Raw genomic sequence first — 27,257 nt, 5'->3', positions numbered from 1 at the left:
ACTCGGTACAGCCAAAATAATAAATAAGTGAATGTTTAAAGAAATTAAAAAATAGGCATGGGCTTTTAAGCTAGCTGATATTTATCGATTGGTTGACTGAAGTATAGTCGATTTATAATATCATGCTAGTTTCAGCTATATAGCACTATGATTCAGTTTTATATATTATATAGTATATATATATATATATTTTTCTTCCCTTATATGTTATTACAAAATACTGAGTATAGTTCCCTATGCTATACAGAAGGTCCTTGTTGGTTACCTATTTTCTCAAATTTATACACTAAGTAGGCTTTTTATCCCATAAAGCAATCCTTTAAAATTTCTACATACATATCAACTCAGTACCTGCCTCTCTGCATAGCTCTATGTCACTCCTCTGTTAGAATTCTGTATTTTTCTTTTATATAAATTCCTTCATATCAAATCATGGATTAAAACTACCAAATTACTAAGAACGCTGGGCATACTTAGACAGCCAGAAACTATGATGTGTGGTTCAGTGATTTAAGGAAGACAAATGTCATTGATTTAATAATCACTTCACACCCAAGACATACTCAGTGTTTGAGATAAAGACAAATTAGGTAGAATCCATAAATTCAAGGACAACACTGAAAGATGCTGAAAGAGTAAAGACAAAATTAATGAATGCTTTAAATTGAGAAAAAGTTCCCAATGGTAATTTTTACAAACCTGACAGCTTTATTTCTATCTGTGAAAAGTAAATATGTATGCTGCTGCTGCGTCGCTTCAGTCGCGTCCGACTCTGTGTGACCCCATAGACGGCAGCCCAACAGGCTCCTCCGTCCATGGGATTTTCCAGGCAAAGTACTGGAGTGGGGTGCCATTGCCTTCTCCTAAATATGTATGAGAATTCCTAAATAACCTAATGGACTTAAGAGTTCAGTGCTTTCTACTGTTCTAACCTATTGGCATGGGCAGACCTCAATTCACACAGTTTCAACTTTTGTACAACACACACGTGTATATACTGAGAATGAAAAATGCAAAAGCTTTTTTTGTGTGTCTTTTACTCCAGATTTGAATTTCTGTAGATCAGCTATGAACACATCAGTTCAAAAAATCCCTATATGTTAGTTAACAGTTCTGTTTTGATAATAATATTATTAATAATATTGTGACAATCTATAGCAATGTTTCTGTCCTATTAGTTATTATATTTGCCCTCAGTATTCTGTAAGCAAAATAAAAAAAAACAGAAAAACAAACACACTGATGCCACCCAAGCAAGTACTACTGTAAAACATAGGTCAACAAAGAAATCATTTGATACACTGCATGCAAATTTTTCACCTCACTCAGATGCTTGGTGCATTTATTCACTTGAACAATGTGGAAAGGAAAAAAAAAAATCGCAAGATATATATAATGTTGGTGACTATGTCATTGAAAACTGTATCTACAAAGTGAAGTTCAAATAGGAATTTTTATATTTCCTCTCTTGATAAAGTGGGAGGTAGGGTCCTCTAAGTTAAAAATAAGAAATGGAGTATCAATTAGGTTCAAAGTTAAGAAAGAATTAAACATTTAAGAAGAACAAAGTATTATGTATAAAACAAGCTACAAGAATATAATGTACAATGCAGGTAATATAGCCCATATTTTATAACTTTAAGTGGAGTATAAACTTTCAGTTCAGTTCAGTTCAGTCACTCAGTCATGTCCGACTCTTTGCGACCCCATGAATTCCAGCACGCCAGGCCTCCCTATCCATCACCAACTCCCAGAGTTCACTCAGACTCACGTCCACCAAGTCAGTGATGCCATCCAGCCATCTCATCCTCTGTCATCCCCTCCTCCTCCTGCCCCCAATCCCTCCCAGCATCAGAGTCTTTTCCAGTGAGTCAACTCTTCGCATGAGGTGGCCAAAGTACTGGAGTTGCAGCTTTAGCATCATTCCCTCCAAAGAAATCCCAGGGCTGATCTCCTTCAGAATGGACTGGTTGGATCTCCTTGCAGTCCAAGGGACTCTCAAGAGTCTTCTCCAATACCACAGTTCAAAAGCATCAATTCTTCTGTGCTCAGCTTTCTTCACAATCCAACTCTCACATCCATACATGACCACTGGAAAAACCATAACCTTGACTAGATGGACCTTTGTTGGCAAAATAATGTCTCTGCTTTTGAATATGCTATCTAGGTTGGTCATAACTTTCCTTCCAAGGAGTAAGCGTCTTTTAATTTCATGGCTACAGTCACCATCTGCAGTGATTTTGGAGCCCGGAAAAATAAAGTCTGCCACTGTTTCCACTGTTTCCCCATCTATTTCCCATGAAGTGATAGGACCACATGCCATGATCTTCGTTTTCTGAATGAAGAGCTTTAAGCCAACTTTTTCACTCTCCTCTTTCACTTTCATCAAGAGGCTTTTGAGTTCCTCTTCACTTTCTGCCAAGGGTGGTGTCATCTACATATCTGAAGTTATTGATATTTCTCCTGGCAATCTTGATTCCAGCTTGTGCTTCTTCCAGCCCAGCGTTTCTCATGATGTACTCTGCATAGAAGTTAAATAAACAGGGTGACAATATACAGCCTTGACGTATTCCTTTTCCTATTTGGAACCAGTCTGTTGTTCCATGTCCACTTCTAACTGTTGCTTCCTGACCTGCATATAGGTTTCTCAAGAGGCAGGTCAGGTGCTCTGGTATTCCCATCTCTTTCAGAATTTTCCACAGTTTATTGGGATCCACACAGTCAAAGGCTTTGGTATAGTCAATAAAGCAGAAATAGATGATTTTCTGGAACTCTCTTGCTTTTTCCATGATCCAGCAGATGTTGGCAATTTGATCTCTGGTTCCTCTGCCTTTTCTAAATCCAGCTTGAACATCTGGAAGCTCACGGTTCACATATTGCTGAAGCCTGGCTTGGAGAATTTTGAGCATTACTTTACTAGTGTGTGAGATGAGTACAATTGTGTGGTAGTTTGAGCATTCTTTGGCATTGCCTTTCTTTGGGATTGGAATGAAAACTGACCTTTTCCAGTCCTGCGGCCACTGCTGAGTTTTCCAAATTTGCTGGCATATTGAGTGCAGCACTTTCACAGCATCATCTTTCAGGATTTGAAAGAGCTCAGCTGGAATTCCATCACCTCCACTAGCTTTGTTCGTAGTGATGCTTTCTAAGGCCCACTTGACTTCACATTCCAGGATGTCTGGCTCTAGGTCAGTGATCACACCATCGTGATTATCTTGGTCATGAAGGTATTTTTTGTACAGTTCTTCTGTGTATTCTTGCCACCTTTTCTTAATATCTTCTGCTTCTGTTAGGTCCATACCATTTCTGTCCTTTATCGAGCCCATCTTTGCATGAAATGTTCCCTTAGTATCTCTAATTTTCTTGAAGAGATCTCTAGTCTTTCCCATTCTGTTGTTTTCCTCTATTTCTTTGCATTGATCGCTGAGGAAGGCTTTCTTATCTCTTCTTGCTATTCTTTGGAACTCTGCATTCAGATGCTTATATCTTTCCTTTTCTCCTTTGCTTTTCGCTTGTCTTCTTTTCACGGCTATTTGTAAGGCCTCCTCAGACAGCCATTTTGCTTTTTTGCATTTCTTTTCCATGGGGATGGTCTTGATCCCTGTCTCCTGTATAATGTCACGAACCTCTGTCCATAGTTCATCAGGCACTCTATCTATCAGACCTAGGCCCTTAAATCTATTTCTCACTTCCACTGTATAATCATAAGGGATTTGATTTAGGTCATACCTGAATGGTCTAGTGGTTTTCCCTAGTTTCTTCAATTTCAGTCTGAATTTGGCAATAAGGAGTTCATGATCTGAGCCACAGTAAGCTCCTGGTCTTGTTTTTGTTGACTGTATAGAGCTTCTCCATATTTGGCTGCAAAGAATATAATCAATCTGATTTCAGTGTTGACCATCTGGTGATGTCCATGTGTAGAGTATGTCCATGTTTATAAATTTTAGAGACTGTGAATCAGTATATTGCATACCTGTAACTTATATAATATCATATATCAAATATACTTCAATAAAATTTTTTCAAAGGATGAGACAGTTCTAATAAAGAAAAAAGAACTGTCTCATCAATTATTGGAGGAAAAAAGAGGTAAAATTATTAGCTATGAAGAATAAGACCTTCTACCTAGAACATCTAAGATAATTAATATTACTAACATTATTATTATCTGAAATATTATTAGAGAATCAAGTAAGGTCTCCAAATGCAATATTAACATACAAAATCAATAGCTTTTCCATATACTAATAATAACCAATTAGAAATACATAGTGGAAAAAAATAACAGCAACAACAACAAAATGAAACACCTAGTAATAACCCTAAAAATAAAGTGTGCCAAACATAATGGAAATACCTACAGAATTAATTCATGAACATAAAAAGTTTTAATAAATGGAAACAACCATATTCTTGGAGAAGAATCATTACAGGCAAGCTGCAAAGAACAGAAGAAAAAAGTTCTAATTTTTTTGCCAACTTTAAAAAAAAACCCTTAAAAACTATATATTTTCCTAATAATACATTTTTTGAAACAAATATGTATTTCCAAATAATAGGATAGATGCTGCTCTCAATGACAACCAGCCCATGGGTATAGCCCATACAGATATAATGGTGACATTTCCCAGAAGGTAACATTAAACTATTGAGATCTACTTGTTACAAGATGAACTTCTAATAAACACACTAAAAAGACACTTTTTATAACAGAACACAGAAAGAGAAAGTTTAAAAATACAAGAACAGGCTAAATTCTGATACACAGGAAAACAAAAATGCAAGCATTTTATTCTTAATATTTCCACGTTAAATGTCTTACAAACATTTCCAGCTTTCAATTTTTAGTTCAGGTTATAAACAGTTATATATTGAGTCTTGTCTCCCCACAGTATCTGTGTCAGTAATAACTGATCCTTCCAATTTTTCATTAGTTGCCATTTGGAGATTTGCAGTGTCTGCCTTCATCAATTATTTTTTACTCAGGGCTTAATCAAAGACTGTAAGAAGCTTACAGAAAACAAGAATAAAATTAAGAAATATAGATTAAAAAGTTTATACTACAAAAAACAGGCTTATAATTTTCTCCTTCCATATGCCTAAATATATATAAGTAGGAATGTTTGGTTTAGCACTGTTTAGAATGGGCAGAATTTACAGACAATTCAAAGCTCCATAATAGGAGAAAAAATAAATTATAGGATATTCCAAGAAACTTCATAAGCTAAAAATCAGCTAAATTTTTGTGAACTGACACTAAAAATGTATCCAAAATAAACTGGGAAGAAAAGAAAATTATAGAATAATTACACATAACACATTTATTCTTATTATTTGTATATGTGTGTTCTGTATAACACATATTCGTATAAGTGTAAATGTATGGGAAAAGATTTGCAAAGTACCTAACAATGTTTATAGTATGATCTTATATACATAGTGTAAGCTCAGGCATTGAGAACGTACCCAGTTGGATTAAGCCAATGATCAAAAATAGACATCTGTTTAATGTCCTAAATTAGCCCCACAAATGAATAAATAAAGTATAAAGACTGTGCCAGAGTATTAGGAAAATTCTAGTGGGCCCCAGTCCATGAATATTTCATCTTACCAGCTCAATCACAGAATATATATATAAACAAATTCAAGGTAATTTTGTAGTTCAAGTTGCAAACCTTCTGATTCTTCTTGCTTTTCAATACTAGTTCAAGGCTTTTTCACACAAAATGGAATATGATCTATTCGCTGCATTTCCTGCTCATCTTAAGTTTACAATAAATGCTACTTCACAAGGTTAAGACTGAAGTCTATGTGAACAATTCATACAAAATAAATAAATATGAAACTAAAAACATGAAAAGTAAAAAGTCACTTGTAATCAAATAAATGAAAACAAATATACTGACAGTAATAAAATGTTATAGATAAAGTTACAGATAAAAGTCTAGCAGTATTTACAACAAAAACCAACAGCAATCAGGGGATGGATTTATGAGCTGCTTTTATGATGGCTCTTGTACTTTTCAGAAGCTTCAACAAACATACAAGAGATTAAAAAGTAGTCATAATCCTTTAACATCTATCCACACCCTTTGCTATGTGACTTTGCAGTTGTTCCCATGGAGATGAGGAAATCTCTTTGACCCCCTCCTGAACTTGGGGCTGGCCTTGTGACTTGCTTTGACCAACACACTCTAGCAGAAGAGATGGTATGCCAGTTCCTAGCCTAGGACTCAAAAGCCTCGTATGCTTCTGCTTGCTCTCTGTGACAGCTGCTTCCAGCATGTGAACAAGTCTGAGCTAGCCTGCTGGAAAATGAGACAGGTAGACCAAGGCGCAACAACCACAGCTCCAGATACGTGAGATAGCCCAACTAACATCAGCAAATTCAACCCACACTTGACTTGCAACTGATGACAGACCTATTATAGAGCCCATTTGAAACCTGTTCAGGTGAGTTCAGCCTACATTGCTGGCCTGTACACAAGCGGTACAGAAAGTTGATTTAGGCCCCTAAGTGATTTGTTAAACATCAAAGCTTGCCAGTAGACCTTTATGAGGTACCTTTATAATGAGAAAAAACTAATCCTTTTAAGAAAACAATGTGAGGCATTGCTAACCACATAACTATAATGCTGTCTGCACTGAAATATTAAAACATGTTATTTTCAACAGGCGTATATGTTTTTTTAACTGGAAAAAGAGAGAAAACTAAAGTAGATCAGATGGAGTAACTGAACTTTCTTGGACTTTCAAGTTGCATTGAGCAAATTTTATCACTGCCCTCATATGTATAGATAAAGCAGCTGATATAAAAAAGATTTTTTTAAATCACATATTGAAGACTAATGATAGACCTGAGTTATCCTTGGGAGTCACATCAACTACAAGCAGCACTAAGAACTTTCATTGTGTTGGTATCTTCAAATCTATTCATTTCATCTTTAAATCAACTTGATGAGATAGGTACTCTCCTTATCCTCATTGTATAGCTGAGATAGCTAAAACAGAGAGGTTAAACAGCTTGCCAAATGTCACCTAACTGGTAAGCGGTGGAGTCAGTACTTCAAACTCAGGCAGGCTGGCTCAAAAATCTACCATCTTAACCACATTAATCGATGGTCCAAAAAAAGAGAGTTGCCTATGGGAAAAAGAAGAACCAGACTGACCACCTAAAGTGTCTGAACATAATTAAAAAACAAGATTACGTTGAGGATAGTAGGAATTATATTAGTCATAGAAACATGAGAAATCAAGCAAATGAAAAGAGAAGAGAAAAAAACATTTCAGAGAAAACAAAGTGTTGTATACCAAAGAGGAAATAAAACCATACAGTTTTTTGGCTCAGTTGTGAATCATACCAATATAGTCATAGCAATGAAAACACTAAATAATGACCTGACCAAAAATTATACACTATAATTATACACTAAAAAATTCAGTTCAGTTCAGTTTAGTCGCTCAGTCATGTCCAATTCTTGGCAACCCCATGAATTGCAGCACGCCAGGCCTCCCTATCCATCACCAACTCCCGGAGTTCACTCAGACTCACGTCCATCGAGTAGGTGATGCCATCCAGCCATCTCATCCTCTGTCGTCCCCTTCTCCTCCTGCCCCCAATCCCTCCCAGCATCAGTCTTTTCCAATGAGTCAACTCTTCGCATGAGGTGGCCAAAGTATTGGAGTTTCACCTTCAGCATCATTCCTTCCAAAGAACATCCAGGACTGATCTCCTTTAGAATGGACTGCTTGGATCTCCTTGCAGTCCAAGGGACTCTCAAGAGTCTTTTCCAACACCACAGTTCAAAAGCATCAATTCTTCAGGGCTCAGCTTTCTTCACAATCCAACTCTCACATCCATACATGACCACAGGAAAACCATAGCCTTGACTAAATGGACCTTTGCTGACAAAGTAATGTCTCTGCTTTTGAATATGCCATCTAGGTTGGTCATAACTTTCCTTCCTTCCAAGGAGTAAGCATCTTTTAATTTCATGGCTGCAATCACCATCTGCAGTGATTTTGGAGCCCAAAAAAATAAAGTCTGACACTGTTTCCACTGTTTCCCCATCTATTTCCCTTGAAGTGATGGGACCAGATGCCATGATCTTCGTTTTCTGAATGTTGAGCTTTAAGCCAACTTTTTCACTCTCCTCTTTCACTTTCATCAAGAGGCTTTTGAGTTCCTCTTCACTTTCTGCCATAAGGGTGGTATCATCTGCATATTTGAGGTTATTGATATTTCTCTTGGCAATCTTGATTCCAGCTTGTGCTTCTTCCAGCCCAGCGTTTCTCATGATGTACTCTGCAAAGAAGTTAAATGAGCAGGGTGACCATATACAGCCTTGACGTACTCCTTTTCCTATTTGGAACCAGTCTGTTGTTCCATGTCCACTTCTAACTGTTGCTTCCTGACCTGCATATAGGTTTCTCAAGAGGCAGGTCAGGTGGTCTGGTATGCCCATCTCTTTCAGAATTTTCCACAGTTTATTCTGATCCACACAGTCAAAGGCTTTGGTATAGTCAATAAAGCAGAAATAGATGATTTTCTGGAACTCTCTTGCTTTTTCCATGATCCAGCAGATGTTGGCAATTTGATCTCTGGTTCCTCTGCCTTTTCTAAAACCAGCTTGAACATCTGGAAGTTCACAGTTCACGTATTGCTGAAGCCTGGCTTGGAGAATTTTGAGCATTACTTTACTAGCGTGTGAGTTGAGTGCAGTTTTGTGGTAGTTTGAGCATTCTTTGGCATTGCCTTTCTTTAGGATTGGAATGAAAACTGACCTTTTCCAGTCCTGCGGCCACTGCTGAGTTTTCCAAATTTGCTGGCATATTGAGTGCAGCACTTTCACAGCATCATCTTTCAGGATTTGGAATAGCTCAGCTGCAATTCCATCACCTCCACTAGCTATGTTCGTAGTGATGCTTTCTAAGGCCCACTTGACTTCACATTCCACTGTAATTCTATAGAGATATTTTTTAAAGTTTGGATATTCTGAAGAGGAGGAATGGCATGAGCTGGGGGAAAGAAGGTGGCTAAATTCTTTGTTGTTGCTGTTGTTCAGTCACTAAGTCATGTCCGACTCTTTGTGACCCCATGGTGTGCAGCACACCAGGCTCCTCTGTACTCCCCTATCTCCTGGAGTTTGCTCAAATTCACTGAGTCAGTGATGCTCTCCAACCATCTCATCCTCTGTTGCCCACTTCTTCTTTTGCCTTCAATCTTTCCCAGATGGAAAGATTCGGGTCTTTTTCAATGAGTCGGCTCTTTGCATTAGGTGGCAAAACTATTGGAGCTTCAGTAACAGGCCTTCCAATGAATATCCAGGGTTTATTTCCTTTAGGATTGACTGGTTTGATCTCCTTGAAGTCCAAAGGACTCTCAAGTCTTCTCCAGCATTGTAATTTGAAAACATCAATTCTTTGGCACTTAGCCTTCTTTATGGTCCAATTCTCACAACCATACCTGAGTGCTGGAAAAACTTTACCTTTGATTATACTGACCTTTGTTGGCAAAGTAATGTTTCTGCTTTTTAATATGCTGTCTAGGTTTGTCACAGTTTTCCTTCCAAGAAACAAGCATCTTTAAATTTCATTGCTGCGATCACCATCCGTAGTGATTTTGGAGCCCAAGAAAATAAAATCTATCACTGCTTCCACTTTCTCCCCTTCTATTTGCCATGAAGTGATGGGCTAAATTCTAATAGAAAGTTAAATAATAATGCTTAAAATTTTAAAAAGCTGTATAAGCATATTATTTATTAATACAAATATGATGATATAAAATATTACAAGAAACTACTAGAAATGATTGCCTGTGAGGAAAGAAACATGAATTTGCTAAAGGCTGAAGTAAGGAACTACTATTTTTGGTAACATTATTTGCTTTTTTAAATCCTATGCATCATTTTAATTTAAAAACTAACATCTAACAAATGAATTTTCTCTCATTACTGGATGGAACTTGATTCTTATCAGTGAGCATGCTTAGTATTAAATGTTCTAGTCCACACAAAAATAATGTACTTAATGATGCCAACCAAAACAAATTTATAACAAAAAATACAAATTCTTTTTTGTGTACACTGGCAGAAATATTTTTGAGTCTACTACCATTCAAAAACTACTTAAAACAATTTTCTTCTCTTCAGAATGTGTGAATTCATATATAATCTGTGTATTTGCTTAAAAGAGAAGGAAAGAAAATCCTCGCTATCATTGTGATCTATTTTTGTCTGAAAGGGTAGCATGTTCAGGAAATAAGGTAGCAAAAGCTTTTAGTCTTACTTCTCCACACTAGGAAGAATCAGATGAAAGTCATACTTACTTCAGTATCACTAATGTCCTGAATTATTCAATTAAATAAAACCAAAAAGCTCAAAAGACATAGAAGAACAGCTTCTCCACAAGATGCTTACATGTGATAATGTCACTGACCCATTTTCTTTTTGAATTGAAACTATTTTGTACATTTTTTACACTGTCTAGATGGCTCTTCCTTAATCACCTCTTCTAAATGTCCCTCTGCCATTTTCTAAAAGTTTAAATGTCATAATCAGAATATGTGTTCCCAAGGACTATTTCCTTTTTCCTTCCAGATTTAGAAGGTACAAGTTTTACATCTATTGTATATTCAAAATAAGTAGAAATAAAATTCAAGAAAATTGCTGTCTAAAGAATGGATGACCGACCTCTTTTTCATCTTGGTACTATAAAAAGTTAGTGGCTGAACTGCAAGAAATCCTTTCTAAATGTTGTGGACCAGACATACAGGAGAGTCACCACAGCACAGATATTTGAATATAGAACAGTGTTTGGGGACTAGGTCCAAAAATGAGGGATCAAGAGTTTCAGAGGAGCTGTGACAGGCACACAGTTCCACCCCTTCCCCCTGAAATGCAGGAAAACTACATTTCTCAGCTGCCTTTGCTTCTAGTTCGGAACATGAGACCAAGTCCCTAATGACAGCACAGAGCACCTGCGACTACAATGGACTGTGTCATGTAATTTTTATAACTTTCAAAGAAGCAAATTAATCCTATGCCAATGGAGAAGTTAACGCAGTCAGTATACAGTCAAACCTTGGACCATACACTATAGGAAGGATTCACAGCCTTATGAATGGCTATTGAGAGCATATATTTCCATTCAATTAAAAAGTGAATCATTTTAATTCTGTAGGAATTTTTTTTCAATAGCATATTTCTTGGCATGAAACTAGGACACCAAAGCAAATTGTTTCAGTGATGCCCTCTACTCAATAGTGTTTAAATGGGATGCAAAATAGGGTAAGCTTTTCGACAAAAAGCCACCTCTGGGGTCAGAACATCTTGGTTTAAAACCTAACTCTATCACTCATTTCTCTGTGAGCAAGTTTCTTAAACTCTCTCAACTTCAGTTTCTGGATAATACAACCTGGCAGAGCTTTTGTGACAATTAAATAGAACCATCTGAGAATATATGCCCAGTACTCGACTTGAGGGATGGACTGTCTGGATTTGAATCCTGTTCATGTGGATTTGGGCAGTTGTTTCATCCTCAGGTTCCTCATGGATAAAGTAGTAATAGCGACAATTTCAGGCAAGGTTATTGTGAGGATTAACAACTGGCCTACATAATACTGCATTGTGTCTAGCATGTAAGTATTTTTAAAGTACATAAACAGTGAGTAAATACATACACAAGGATTATCTCAACCTTATGAAGTAATAAGTACTATTATAAACAGATGAGCATCCTGCTTTAGCGTGAGGACAAAAGTAGCATTTACATCAAGCTGTGAAAGGCCACGGCTTATTTTGCTAATCCAACTGAGGATGTTTTCATTTTAAAAGAGAATATCTTTTCTCTATCAGGTTAGATGAGTCAAGGTTACCTATTTTTATCAGCAAAGTTTACAGAAGACTGAAACACAAAGGCGGTTTGACTTACAATGAGATTAAATAGAAGGACCTGGGGGAAATTCATTAGTCAAATTAAGATTCAAGAAATAAAGAACTCAGGGGACTTCCCTGGTGGTCCAGTGGTCAAGACTCTGTGCTTTCATTGCAGGGGGTACAGGTTCAATCTCTGATCAGGGAACTAAGATTCCACATGCCATGCAGCACAGCCAATAAATAAATAAATGAAAATAATTTTTTTAAAAAAAAAGAAATAACGAGCTCAGGGAAGTTTAGGGACTAACCTAAAGAACAGGAATGGCGAGGATTTTCACTTTGGGTTCCTATTTCTCTCCACCCACAGTGAACACGTGTGTTTGACCTCACAGTCTTCTACTAGAGACCATCATTTACCAAGTGACATGGCTGGCAGTCCCACATCACTCCAGGCAAATTGCCCACAGAAAATGCAGCTTCATCTCCATACAGAAGTCCCAGAAAAGTCAGAATAGCTGGACTAGAGCCACATACCCATTCCCTGAGATGATGGAGTTCAGCTCCTTCAGAACCAAATGTAATAGACTAAGAGCAGTGCCCATAAGAAGATGTCCCACAGAAAAATAAAGGACCAACAGACACGGAAAAATTAACTACTGGGAGACAGCTGTGCACACAAGCTAAAGCCTTGGAGAACTGTTATGCTCTATAACTGAACCGTTCCTGAATAGGATTCAGTGATATATAGATAAAAATTCTCCATTAAGGGAAAACACATCTTTGAGTTAGCAAGTTGTATTTTTTTTAGATGCTTAATAGCTTCCTAAGGAACTCTTGACTTAGTATCTTTTAAATGCTTCAAGAATCATAGAGAAAACATGACTCCACATTTGGGAAAATAACTGCTGGAGGGGAAAATAAGTAATAGCTGAGGCTCCCCTGAAATATTTCCTATTGTATCAATCTAGTTCCAATGGTAGAGCCGCAAAAAGACGACAAGGAATTTCTTTGTCAGCAAAATTCTATTAATGAACGTTATTAGGAATCTTACTCAACTCTCTTCCTTAGACACATTCAGACCTCCTCATTCTCCCTTCATACTCAATGTCTTTCCTATTCTCCTTCTCTTTGCTTCTCTAGATGACCTTCTGGTAATTTTTTTTTTTACCTTATCTTTTAGTTTACTAATTTTTCCTTTATCTGTTTGTAATTTCTGGTTAAATCAGAGGACATTTTTTTTCTTTCATCTTTTATTTCTCTTTTCTAGACATTCTAGACATTCAAATTTGCTTGTCTACTACTTCTATTTTCAAGTGTCTTTTTAAAATATAAAACCTACTTTTATTGCATTCTCTATATGATATTCTACTGTCTAAAGCCTCAAAGGGGCTGTCACTGTCTATTCTTGTTCCCCCTCAAAAAGACTCTATCTTCTTTTAGGGACTTTATCCGTGGGACTATTTGTGAGGCCTGACCAGACCCTGACTGACACAGCAGTATACAGAGATCTGAAGTATAATCTATCAAATGGATCCAGTTTAATGTACTCAACCAACCTCAAGTCCCCTAGTGATGGGCAAATAGGTTGTTTCCAGTCCTTGTTCTTATAAATGGTGCTGTGATGAACCATTTGTACCAATGTATCATTTTCTCAGACTTTTATCAGTATACTCTGAAATAAATCCCTAGAAGTAGACAAGTCAAACCATATTATTTTAGCCCATGGGCTAAAGTCCATGGGGTCACAAAGAGTCGGCCCTGACTGAGGGACTAACACACAAAACTGGGATCAAGAAAAGGTTCAGTTAGGAGTCCCTGAAGGAATTCCCTGGCGGTCCAGTGGTTAGGTCTAACCCTATCACTGCCACGGGCTCAGGTTCAATTCCTCATCAAGGAACTGAGGCCCTGCAAGTCACAGGCAGTGGCCAGAAAAACCAAACCACAACAAAAATAAGCCCCTGAAATGGCACAGAATCAATCACAGGGAAACTGCAGAAAAACTTTTGAGCCCCAATCCTCATCTGGCTCTTTCGTAATTGTTCCCAGCACCAAACCTAAAACAAATTTCTCAAGCTCATTCTCTTAGCTGGGAATCCTATAACATTAAACATTTTCCTCACCAATCCCAATTTCAAAATCTGTAACAAAGTGAATATTTTCCAAATGTTTCTTACTCAGTCTTTATTATTAAATACTGAAGAAAAAAAAAAAAAAAACCTGTATTAATTGATTAGCTTGAATTGCTTGGCCTGACAAATACAATACTCATAGAGTACTCAAAGTAATTAGAAATCAGACAGCTACTCTGTATGACACTGATGTTTTCCTATTCACCTAAGATTACAAATTGTTTTGTTAGTCACTTTTAATTCCATAATGGGATAGATAATAGTAGGGCTCTTAAAAACTACATAGATTCAATTTAAAGTATGCTTAAGAGCAACTGAAAATCTGACAAATGTCCAAGGGAAATGTAAAATGGCAAAACCACTCTGAAAAACTCTTCAGTAGAGTCTTAGAACATTCAACCTACATCTACTCTGTGACACACCAATTCTATTCCTAGATGTTTATTTCCCTACCACCACCTCTAAAAAAGAAAGAAACAACATGTTCACAAAAACACTTATGCAAGAATGTCCAGAGCAGCCTTGTACAAAATAGACAAAAACTAAAAACAATGATGGTCTTTTGTTTGTCAATGAGGGATAAACTGTGAAATATCCATACGGTGGAAATGCTACTCAGTAATAAGGAATAAACCCCTGATACAAGTAACATTATGAATGAATCTCAGAACTATCCTGCTGAGCTAAAGAAGGCAAACACAAAAGAATATATACAGCACTGATTTGTCTAGATGAAGCCAAAAACTGTGTGCGCTAATCTGTGCTAAAAGCAATCCGAAAGTGGCCAAGTTTGGGGTAGGGAGAAGGGATTGGCAGACAGAAGGCAGGAAGGAGCTTCCTGGAGCCATGAAAATTTTTCAGTCTTATTTTACATAGTGGTTTGTAGACACATAAGACTGTCAAATCTATACAACTGAGCACTTAAAATCTTAACACATGTATTTAAATGTACACAATTCACATCACCATAAAACGAAATGTTTTTCAACTTAACTATTCAAGGAAAAGAATGATTTGCCAAAGCAATGTGTCAGGAGCCGCGTTAGGCATTACTGACAAAATGGAGGAACAGCCCTAACCCCCTCCCTTTGTTCTGCAGGCATGGACCCAAAATGAAGGAATTAGGCTTTATGATTCTGACTTGTTTTTTCCTTTCCTCGGCTGAGCTGACTGAAAAGAATATTAAGGTGCTTATTGTTTTTGAGAGGAGCATGAGAAGGCACAAAGCCTTCTGCAGCTGTGCTCAGAGAATAATTCATAAAGTTAATCACTGACATTTGTTCAAGGACTTTTACACAAGAGTGTTCCAGGGTGAGCATGCAGGCCACAGCTTGAGGCCATGGGAGGGACTGCTATCTGAAGCCTATTTGTGAGGAAAGTGTTTATGGCAAAAGAGTTTGCCAAATTTAGGTCTTAGGAATAATTAAAATAGTTAGAAGCTAAAGATTTAAGGAATGTTGTAATGTTAGCATATTCTACTAAAGCTTATAGAAATTAGGGACTTTAGAGATATTACTAGCTAGAAGCTCTTTCTAAGAAATAGTGAGCTTAGGATACTAGGGGCAAACAGGACTTAGAAAGATAAGAAATAAACTGAGGAATGTGGTATGCGGCCCAGACATTAGCATGAGTTACAGTGTATTCACAAGGACACATGAGAAAAAGTAGATAAGAGAATCGCTGGGGAAGGAACTCATTTTGAGGGGCAACAATGATTTATGGAGACAACAAATCTGGGTCAGTGGGAACTGAAAATATCAAACCTCTGACCTAATGCTTTTGTAAAAGTATAAAAGAGAATCATAAGCTTGAAATAAACAGGCAGTCCACGAAAACTGAGAGGCTGCCTCAGTTTCTCACTGACACCGCTCACCCCTTCAGGTTGAATCCCTGGCTGCTGGAGCTGGACTCCTGCAGCAATGTTTCTCAAATTCAAAATAAAAATACACTTTAGGCAGAATAAACAGTTTGATGATTAAATGTCCTTTAGGGCTGAAAAAGTAGCTATCACTGATGAGTGTTTACAGAATGATGATTCTGAGCTAGAAGGAGGGTGATCAAACACTTCATCTGCCTCAGATGCTCATCCCAGTGTAGACCTTACGTCACAGCTTAATAGTGGCCCCTTCACTCTCTTTCGAACTGTGGTGCTAGAGAAGACTCTTTAGAAGTCCCTTGGACAGTAAGGAGACCAAACCAGTCAATCCTAATGGAAATCAACTCTGAATATTCATTTTGAAGGACTGAGGCTGAAACTGAAGCTCCAATACTTTGGCCACCTTATGTGAAGAGCTGACTCATTGGAAAAGACCCTGATGCTGAGAAAGACTGAAGGCAGGAGAAGAAGGGGACAGCAGAGGATGAGATGGCTGGATGGCATCACCGACTCAATGGACATGAGTTTGAGCAAGCTCCGGGAGATGGTAAAGGACAGGGAGGCCTGGTATGCTGCAGTCCATGGGGTCACAAAGAGTCAGACACAACTGAGTGACTGAACAACAATTTCACTCTCAAAGGAATCCTAATTTAGATGAAGACCTATAAACACACTTTGGCTAAAAGGGCATTTATTATTTAGTACAATGAGTTCATTCACCTTTTTATTCAACTCACATCCACTTAACATCTACTGTGTAGCCAAACATAATCCCTACATTCTTGCTACCACTTCATATTGCTTCTTTGTTTCCAAAATTAAGATTTAAATAGCTACAGGGTTTCCCCTAAAGTTAACTTAAAATATATAGATGAGGACAAACTATAGATGAGAAGAAATCAGAATATTTTTCTAAAATGGAAATACAAATCAAGCTTATTAAAGAAAAATTCTAATTTTGAACTATGCCAAAAAAATGCACAAAGACGTTTATAAATATAAAACAAAGGAAACTTTTACCTGCTGCCCTGTAAAGTATTTTAGGTTCAAAAAATATACAAGGATTTTTATCCTCTATGCATGATAAAAGAAGTCCCTTGGCCTGGAAAGGGCTTCTGGGTACAACCACCTGCAAGAACAGATTATTTTTAAAGACAATTTTAGTGAAAATATCTCCAAGTAAACTCATTTATAAGGGTCACAATTTAAATAACCAATTGTTACTAATATAGAAATCTTGTATTTTTAGACTAATTACTATTAATCATAAAATTTACATATTGTCCAAAACAATCCCATTTGTTCCACAAATATTTATCACATGCCTACCATATTCTGGTAGTTAAGATATTGTTATTTTTTCAAGGAGCTAAACTTGCACATACATTAAAAAATAAAAGGAAACCACAAAGAGCACTCACCAAAACAAATGAGTAAAGTTGTCAATATCTTCCTGTATTGACCTCTGAAGTCTTTTCTGCTAATATTCTACTGCTGTTTTCAAAGGTATGCAAGTTTCTTCTCCAAATTTAACATGCTAAATAAAATCTCTTTTCTCATGATAAATCTGACCTTCACTTCTTAAGTGGAAAAATAATCCACTAAACTTTATGATCGAGGTAATATAACATGTAGTTACTGCAAAAGTTTCTGGTGGATTAGACAGTAAAGAATCTGCCTGCAATGCAGGAGACCCAGGTTCAATCCCTGGGTCAAGAAGATCTCCTGGAGAAGGGAATGGCAATCCACTCCAGTGTTCCTGCCTGGAAAATTCCATAGACAAAGGAGCCAGGTGGGGTACAGTTCATGGGGTCAGAAGAGTCAGACATGACTGAGGGACTAACACTTTCACTTCTTTTTTTCTATTTTTTCACTTCACTGCAAAACCAAAAAGAAAGTGTGGATCCAGCACACTTCCAGGTGGAGAAAGGGCTCAGGACCTTCTTGAGAATGAGGTTGATAATGAGGAAAGTGATAGTAAAGGCAGCAGGTAGCAAGTGTGTTAACTGGGCTAAACTCACTATGTGGATTAATTCACCTACTGTTCATAGCAATTCCATGAAGTAGCAATTATTATTTTCCCCAACTTAGAAATTAAAAGAATGAGGTGTAAGCAGGAACCAAGTAACTTGCCCAAGGTTATGTCACTTGCTACATCAGAGATTTTCACCAGTTCTGACTCATCAGGTTCTTAACTTCTACATCACTTTGGCTCAAATCACAAACTGTTGTCCAGTTTAATCATTTTTAAACAACTGCATACACCTAAGTGTTACATAGCAAGAGTTATCATCAAAATGTACCTGAATTTATCACAAAGACTCAAATAAGATTGCTTGAAGCAAACTGAACTTTCAAAATCGTTTTTATACGGTTTTAGTGAAGGATTTTTATTTAAAAAATAGCACAAATCTCACGATTTTCTGAAAATAGACTGCTAAATAAATAGCTCATTGTAACACACCATGTCTTTATCTTATGTTCCTATTTTGTTTTTTCTTCATGTTTATTTTTAGCCTTTTGTACTATATGTATATTCTCATTTAGGATAAAATAAAAGAGAAAATGTGGAGGGGAGCGAGGTCTTAAAAATACAGACATTAAACATGAATTGATCTTTAGCTCAAGCACAAAAATAACTGTTGACTGAAATGCTTCTGTCCCACACTAGTACTTGCAGCTTATATTGAAAAATTATGCAAACCGTTACTTAACTACAAAATCTTACAACTTTGATTTCGTTGAAAAAGTAATAAAACATACACACACATCCACAAATGACTCCTGTTATCGAAAAACAGGCATAAAGCCCTGGGTAGACATATCTATGAGTTTCTATAATGACTCACTGGAAAGCTTTTCAGAAAATAAAAAAGAAAATATTATTAAAAGTTAGGACATAAAATAATTAAAAATATTTTTTTTTAATCAAAAGACCTAAAATTATTGTGGAAGGCTATAAAAGAAAGAGAGGCTGCAAAATTAATTGCTTGAGTAAGTATTACCTTACCTTGGACTAGAAAACACACCAAGGTAACAAAGTCTTCTGTCGCTATTTAAAAAGTAAGGAACAGACTAAAAGCAAAAGCTTTACTCCTCTGACTGTGAGGTAAATATGGTCTAAGCAGTAGATTTATTTAAATTATGCCAGAATCAACTGTTGAGTGAGAAAGCTCCATTAGAAAGAAACAGAGCTTTACACACTGCTATATTTTTAATGGATAACCAGCAAGAACTTATTGTATAGCACATGGAACTCTGTTCAATGTTATATGGCAGCATGGATGGGAGGGGAGTTTGGGGTAGAATTGATACATGTATATGTAGAGCTGAGTCCCTCTGCCGTTCACCTGAAGCTATCAAAATATTGTTAACTGGCTGTACCCCAATACAAAACAAAAAGTTTTTCTTAAGAAAATAGATAACCATTAAGAACCTGCTGTATAGCACAGGGAACTCTACTCAAGTCTCTGTAATGCTCTATATATGGGAAAAGAATCTAAAAAAAAGAGTTGATATATGTAACTATATGTGTAACTAATTCATTTAGCTGTACACCTGAAATTAATAACATTGTAAATCACCTATACTCCAATAAAAATATTTTAAAAACACAAAAGAAAGAAAGAAACAGAGCTTTCTGCTCAAATGGAATTTGCAAGTGTGGCCTTTCTATTGAACAAATTCGTGAAACGTGTCAAAGATAGACAGGAATGTATATCTTACTTTGTCATTTTCATTTTTCATGTCTTGGTAAAATATGCTATTTTGATAAATAAATATGATTTTTATTGCAAAAAAATAGAAAGAGAGCTTTGAAAGAGATGGAAGATAAACTATGTTCTTGGCCTTATTATTTGAAGTGTATGAAATTAACATCAGGGTCAAGCCAGTGTGACTTCAAGAACAGTCTATAAACCTGGGCTGGGTGCTTAATCTAAAATAAATAAAACTCTCTTTCTTAAAAACAATTAAATTCACATAAATTCCAAAAATTCTAATTGCTTTTCTCTAGATAAGCATATTAGTTAATACTGATAAAATGAACCAAAATGGAAACATCAAATGGAGAGCAAGCAAAGTATGTTGTGAGAATACCTTGATTCCTGGGCAGTGGGCAAAGAAAGCTTCAGGACTCTGGGAATGATAGAGAGCCCCGTGGCCGACACAGCCCCAAGGGGACCGGATGGTGAGGCTTCCACAATTAAAAAGGTCCCCAGACCGGTAGCGATACTTGGCAGCTTCATTAACAATCTGAAGAGAAAAGAGAGAACGGACATCTCATGATGAGTCTTTTTATTCCCATCCATTTTCTTAAGCCATTTTATCTAATCTTTAAATATATGCCCATAACAAAATAGCTCAAAGGTAACAAAAAGTTCCTAAGATAGGGGGTGGGAGACTGGAGTTAAAAGTTCCAAACTTCATGGACTTGCCTTAGAGATGCTCCATTATGGCAAAATGCAATTTTCTCACCTGATCAAAAGCAGGGAAAATATAATCTGCAAACTGAATTTCTGCTATGGCAGTAGCACCGGTGACTGCGATTCCAATTCCAAATCCAACGATTCCTTGTTCACACAGTGGGGTATTAAAAACTCTATCTTTACCTACAAAAGATAAGAAAGTTACCGTCATATGACAAATGAGAGTAATGTGATGCATGATACAATGGAAAATTCAGAGTTAATAACCGTGAGGTAGAGGAAACAAGCAGCATGTGAATGAAACAGTAAAGAAATAGTACAATGGTTGGTTTCAATGTAAATATAGTAATTATATTAACTAAGTAACCTAAATGTCCTAAATTAAGAGAAAGATTATCACACTAGAATAAAAGAAAGTAAAACCCAGCTACTTAAAAAAATAAAGTAAATGTAAGGAAAAGGAAAAAAAATACACACACAAAATGAAAAACCTAAACCAAAAGAAGTTGATGTCACTATATTAAAAGCAAACAAAGTAGACTTTAAGGGAAAAGGTACTACCAGACATAAAGAGGGAAAATTCATACTGTTAAAGGAGTCAATTCATAAGGATGACATAATTCTAAATTTATACTCGTATAAGTGATGTGCATGCTCAGTCTCTGAGTCATGTCTGACTCTTTTCAACCCCATGGACTGTAGCCCACCAGGCTCTTCTGTCCATGCGATCTTCCCGGCAAGAATACTAGAGTGGGATGCTACTTCCTCCTCCAGGAGATCTTCCCAATCAAGGGATCAAACCCTCATCTCCTGCTTGGCAGGCAGATTCTTTACTACTGAGCCACCTGGGAAGTCCCATATAACAATACAAACTGCAAATAAATAGAAAAAATTAACAGAATTAAAAGGATGATTAGATAAAATTCCCAATACAGTGGGAGATTTTCATGTACAAGTCTTGCTGACAGAAAAAGCACATCAAAATAAAAAAGTAAAAACTATTGAGTATTTGAACATGGTTAACAAACATAACTGACATAGAGCACCCAAGAGCTAAGAATACAAATTCTTTTCAAGTAAACACAGAATACAGACACCAATTGACTACAGACCGAGCTATATATTCAATCAACAACATCCAAAAGATTAAAATCATACAGGGTATAATCTCAGACCATGGTGAAATTAAGCTAGAAGCCAACAGCAAATTTTTTTTAAGATATATGCATCTGCACCCTCATGTTCACTGCTATAATATTTACAATAGCCAAGATACGGAAGTAACTTGAGGGTCCATTGATTGATGAATGGATAAAGAAGATGTGACACATATAGATAAATAGATAGATATACACAGACACAAACACACATACATACACAATGGAATATTACTCAGCCATAACAAAGAATGAAATCTTGCCATTTGGATGGACTTACAGAGTATTTTGCTAAGTAAAATATGTCAGACAGAGAACAAAAAACACTGTGTGGTTTTATTCATATGTATAATCTGGAGGGGAAAAAAAGAAGCAAAAACAAAAACCCAGGCTCATAAGCACAGAGAATAGGTTGGTGGTCGCCAGAAGTAGGAGTGAGGGTTAATAAGAATGAGTGAAGGTGGTCAAAAATTACAAACTTCCAGTTACAAAATAAAGAGTCATGTAATGTACAGCCTTTTCATACTGCTCATGGGCAGTATGAAAGGCAAGAATGCTGAAGTGGTTTGCCATTCCCTTCTCCAGTGGACCATGTTTTGTCAGAACTCACTGCCATGACCTGTCCATCTTGGGTGGTCCTACAAAGCATGGCTCATAGTTTCATTGAGTTAGATAAGACTGATCCATGTGATCACTTTGGTTAGTTTTTTGTGATTGATGCCTTTGAACTGTGGTGTTGGAGAAGACTCTTGAGAGTCCCTTGGACAGCAAGGAGATCAAACCAGTCAATCCTAAAGGAAAATAATCCTAAATATTCATTAGAAGGACTGATGATGAAGCTGAAGTTCCAATACTTTGGGCCACCTGATGCAAAGAGCCGACTCATTAGAAAAGATCCTGATGCTGGGAAAGATCGAAGGCAAGAGGAGAAGGGGATGACGGAGGACAGTGTCTCAAAAAGACTTTTAAACCTAAAAAAAAGCATTAAATACATGGCTAAATATCCCACATCCCAGAGAAGAAATTATAATGGAAACCAAAAAGTATTTTGAACTGAATGATAATGAAAAAACTATGCATTAGTACTTATTGAAGAAGGAAATGGCAACCCACTACTCTTGCCTGGAAAATCCCATGGATGGAGGGGCGTGGTAGGCTACAACCCATGGGGTTGCAAAGAGTCGGACACGACTGAGCAACTTCACATTCACTTTCACTTAGTACTTACTGAAATTCCAACCTCGGTCATGGCAGAATAGCTTTCTTCACATGAACACTCTCACATCAAATGATTCAAATATGGAGAGAATATAACCAACGACTACTTAAAGGCATGGGAGAACCAAAAAGCAGGCCTGAATAGAAGGAGACTTGACCCTGAAAGGAAAGGAAGCACGGCCGGGACGGACTCCCCTGGGAGACCTGCCCAGGCTAAATGACTTGAGACAGCTAAGACGAAGACACACAGACTCAGTACTTTTTTTTTTTTTTAATATTTATTTCTTTGGCTGTGCCAGGTCTTAGTTGCGGCACACAAGATCTTTGATCTTCATTTCAGCATGCAGGCTCTTAGTTGCAGTATGTGGGATCTAGTTCCATGACCGGGGATTGAGCCCTGGCCCCCTACATTAGGAGCTCTGATTTCTATTAATCTGCAGGATACATTATCTGCATCATACAACTCAATTGTCACCTGAAATTTCACCACCTCTTGGCCAGTATCAGGATTTCATGAAAAATTCTCATTTCAGAGAGCTGAATAAGCAATGGCCTAGCCAACAATCTAGCCAGGGGACCAAAAGTCTGGTGACTGATCAGGATTCATGTTTCATGTCCATAACCCAAGGATACCCATTCTTCTCGGTGCACAGAACTCACTTGCAGTTCAATCATTCCTTTGACAGTGAACCACACAGAGGGGAAGTGTTGGGAAAACACCCAGTAGACACATCCTACAGTTTGTACTCTCAAGGCAGCTGCAGAAACTTACAGCCTGATTCATACTCATTGGGACCTGGGACCATCTACTAAAATCGTGATCACCTGGGACTATCTACTAAAATCGTGATCTCCATCCTTCATCAGTTCTCCATCTGACTGCAAGGAGCTTGATAACCGCTGAAGAGCTAGGCTTCCACTGACCAAGTGCAATTCATTAATTGAAAATGAACACAGATTCCAGCTGCCAAGTGCAGAATCCTGAACCCTGAAATACTAGAAGCACCATCACCAGATGAACAGGGTTCCTACCTATTCTCTGCTGGTTCAAGTGCCTGGATTCAGATACTTTTCATCTCAGTTAGTATAGCCCTTTTTATTGCTAGAAGGCAAAAGTGGAGTTTCCTACAGCTCTTACTTCCAAATGGTTTGAGGAAACTGTTTAATAACTCTCTCCAACAACTTCCTATGAAATCACAGGAACTGCTTCAACAAGAACTAAATATTAAAAGTCTGTTTTGAAAAGAAAAGAAAAACATAAATTTTTTAAAAATTTGTTTCTATTATCTCTCAAAGAGGTCATGATGGAGGGTAAGAGCATAAATAAAATGCACAGTTCTGGTAACTTCTTTCAGTTCAGTTCAGTTCGGTCGCTCAGTCGTGTCCGACTCTTTGCGACCCCATGAATCGCAGCACACCAGGCCTCCCTGTCCATCACCAACTCCCGGACTCAGACTCACGCCCATCGAGTCAGTGATGCCATCCAGCCATCTCATCCTCTGTTGTCCCCTTCTCCTCCTGCCCCCAATCCCTCCCAGCATCAGAGTCTTTTCCAATGAGTCAACTCTTCGCATGAGGTGGCCAAAGTACTGGTAACTTCTTTAGAATGCAATTAACCTAACATAAAGTTCATACATGCCATATTTCAATGGGTGAATTAATGCATACAGGGATTGCACTCTGAGTCAAGCCTGTTCTGGGTTTAAGTACTATCACCACAAATTACTACACTTCCTAAGCCTCAGTTCCATTATCTGCAACAAATCGCTCACAATACTGAAAAGATTAAAATAATTCATACAATTGTTCAAATGTTTATAAAGTACCTAATATTGTCTAGACTCTATTCTTGATGCAGAGGACACAGCAGCAAACAAAACCAAAAAAAAAAAATCCTATCCTCATGGAACTTACTAGTCAGGAGAAACAGACAATAAAAACAAAATAAATGACAAAGGACTTCCATGGTGGTCCGGTGGTCAAGAATCCACCTGCCAATGCAAGGGACACGGGTTCAATTCCCGATCCAGGAAGATTCCACATGCCATGGGGCAGCTAAGCCTGTGCACCACAACTACTCAGCCTTCGTGTTCTAAAGCCTGTGCTCCACAAGAAAAGCCACCGCGATGAGACGCCCCTGCACTGCAACTAGAGAGTAGCCCACGACTCATGGCAATGAGAGAGCCCATGTGCAGCAAAAAAGACCCAGCACAGGCAGAAATACGTAAATTTAATTAATCAAAATAAATAAATGAGTAATATACATAGTGTATGAGAGAATGACAAGAGCTAGAGAGAAGAGTAAAGCAGGGAGCATTTAGGGGAGAGGACGTGGGACTCCAGTGGTCTTAACCAGGAAGATCAGGGAGGCACCACTGCCTGATGACATTTAAAGGAAGAGCTGAAGAAAGTGAGGAAATGTACCGTGCATACATCCCAGGGCATAAGTGTTCTGGACAGAGGGATCAGTGAGTGCAAAGGTCCTGGGCTATGAACATGTTCAGCATATTAGAGGCAAGTTATCAAGTCCAGAGGGCCTGGTGTGGAGTAAGAGAAATTGTGGGAAGACATGAAGTGGAAGAGTGAAGGTGATGGGCTGGGGAGGTGGGAGAGGTCAGACAGGGCCCTGTAGGGTTGGGGAGGGAGGGCGTGGTCACAATAAACATTCTGACTTTGCCTGTGAGAATGAGTCAGTAAGCATGTGAGCAAGACGGGAAGTCATGGAGCAAAGTCACCCATCCTCCAAATCGTATTCCAGCAGGAGCCCTCTGGCTGGTCCTTGGTGAACAGCCTGTACATAGGCAAATATGGACCCGGCAAGACTGATAACAGGAGGCTCCAATCACCCCAGCAAGAGATGATGACACAGAAGAGCAGCAAAGGTGCAAGCATCCAGATAGACAGTATGAAGATAGTGTCAGAAGGATTTACTGAAGAAATGGATGTGAAGCAGAGTCAGAGAAGTGCACAGGATGATTTACAGACTTTTTGACTTGGGCAGCCTAAGGACAGTTACCACCGCTCAAGGAAGGGAAAATTTATGAAGCAGGTGGAGGTGAGAGATCAGCAGTCCCACTGTGAAGATGTTACATCTGAGCTGTGCCTTCATACACAGAGGGAAAGCCGTTCATTGGACTGTTAGGGATATGAGTTGGAAGTCTTCAGAATGAAGATTAAAAACCATGGGACTGATGAGACTCCCAAGTATATTTAAATGGGTACATGGAGAGAAAAAACCTAGTGCTAAAAAGACATGGTGTGAGGACTTCCCTGATGGTCCAGTGGCTAAGAATTCACCTTGTAATGCAAGGGACACAGGTTTGATCCCTGGTCGGGATGCTAAAATCCCACATGCCCACATACAGCAGTACTGAAGCCCGAGTACTCGAGAGCCTGAGCGCCACAACTAGAGTCCACGCACCACAGCTAGAGAGTCCACACGCCAAAACCTGAGAGTCCATACGCCACAATTAGAGTCCATACGCCACAACTAGAGTCCACGCACCACAACTAGAGAGTCCACACGCCACAACTAGAGAGTCCACACACCACAATTAGAGTCCATGCGCCACAACTAGAGAGTCCATGCGCCACAACTAGAGAGTCCACGCACCACTAGAGTCCATGCGCCACAACTAGAGAGTCCACGTGCCACAATTAGAGAGTCCATGCGCCGCAACCTGAGAGTCCACATGCCACAACCTGAGAGTCCACGCACCACAACTAGGGATTCCATGCACCACAACTAGAGTCCACGTGCCGCAATGAAAGATCCTGCTTGACACAACAAAGGTCCCACGTGCCTCAACTGAAAGCCAACAAAGCCAAACACACACACACAAAAAAAAAAAAGATGTGAAAAATAATTAGCAACCTTGGAAAGGACATAATAGCCAGAATTTGGAGGCAAACTAGCAGAACATGCTGGCCTAGAAGTCAGATGAAGTGATCCTAATAGACTACAGTGACCTGAGCCACGTGCTGTCAACTGAAAAGTAAAATAGATAGCCAACAGGAATTTGCTGTATGGCTCAGGAAACTCAAACAGGGGCTCTCTATCAACCTACAGGTGTTGGATGGGGAGGGGGATGGGAGGGAGGTTCAAAAGGGAGGGGATGTATGTATACCTACGGCTGATTCAGGTTGAAGTTTGACAGAAAACAGCAAAATTCTGTAAGGCAATTACCCTTCAATAAAAAATAAATTAATTTAAAAAAGAAAAGTGAGATGAGGGCTGACCATTTTCTAACTGGTGACCCAGATATAACAGTGTCTGCCAGGTGGGAGGAAGGGAGAAAACAAAGGCCTAATTCAAGAGGGATGGGAGAATAGAAATTGTAGACAAGGAATAATAACAATTTTACTTGGAGAAATTTGCTGTTAAGGAAAGAAGAGAAAAGGAGCAACAACTAGCTGGAGAAGAATATGGAATCAGTAGAGGGATTATTTTAAGACAGAAGAAACAGAAGGATATTTGTTGCAGGGGCAGAAACTGATGATTGAGAAAACTAACGAAATGGAGAGAAGGACGAACGAGTGGAACCATGTGCTTGAGACTGTGACAGACAAAGAAG

The 27,257-nt window shown here is 38.1% G+C and overlaps 1 protein-coding gene across 1 annotated transcript in view; it reads right to left on the bottom strand.

Annotated features, from left to right (window-relative positions):
- The window catches only part of BCKDHB (branched chain keto acid dehydrogenase E1 subunit beta), a 266,976-nt gene that overhangs the window by 194,223 nt on the left and 45,496 nt on the right, over window positions 1–27,257 (bottom strand). Inside the window, exons 4-6 of the mRNA XM_019967076.2 lie at window positions 20,358–20,491; window positions 19,980–20,135; window positions 16,902–17,010 (exon numbers count right to left, since the gene is read on the bottom strand). Coding sequence (XP_019822635.2) covers window positions 16,902–17,010; window positions 19,980–20,135; window positions 20,358–20,491 — 399 coding nt within the window. The remainder of the gene's footprint in view (window positions 1–16,901; window positions 17,011–19,979; window positions 20,136–20,357; window positions 20,492–27,257) is intronic.

Source organism: Bos indicus, chromosome 9 (genome assembly GCF_029378745.1).
Source record: "Bos indicus isolate NIAB-ARS_2022 breed Sahiwal x Tharparkar chromosome 9, NIAB-ARS_B.indTharparkar_mat_pri_1.0, whole genome shotgun sequence".
Classification (NCBI taxonomy): domain Eukaryota; kingdom Metazoa; phylum Chordata; class Mammalia; order Artiodactyla; family Bovidae; genus Bos; species Bos indicus.
The sequence above is the reverse complement of the archived record's forward strand: the minus strand, read 5'-3'. Positions and strand labels throughout refer to the sequence as shown.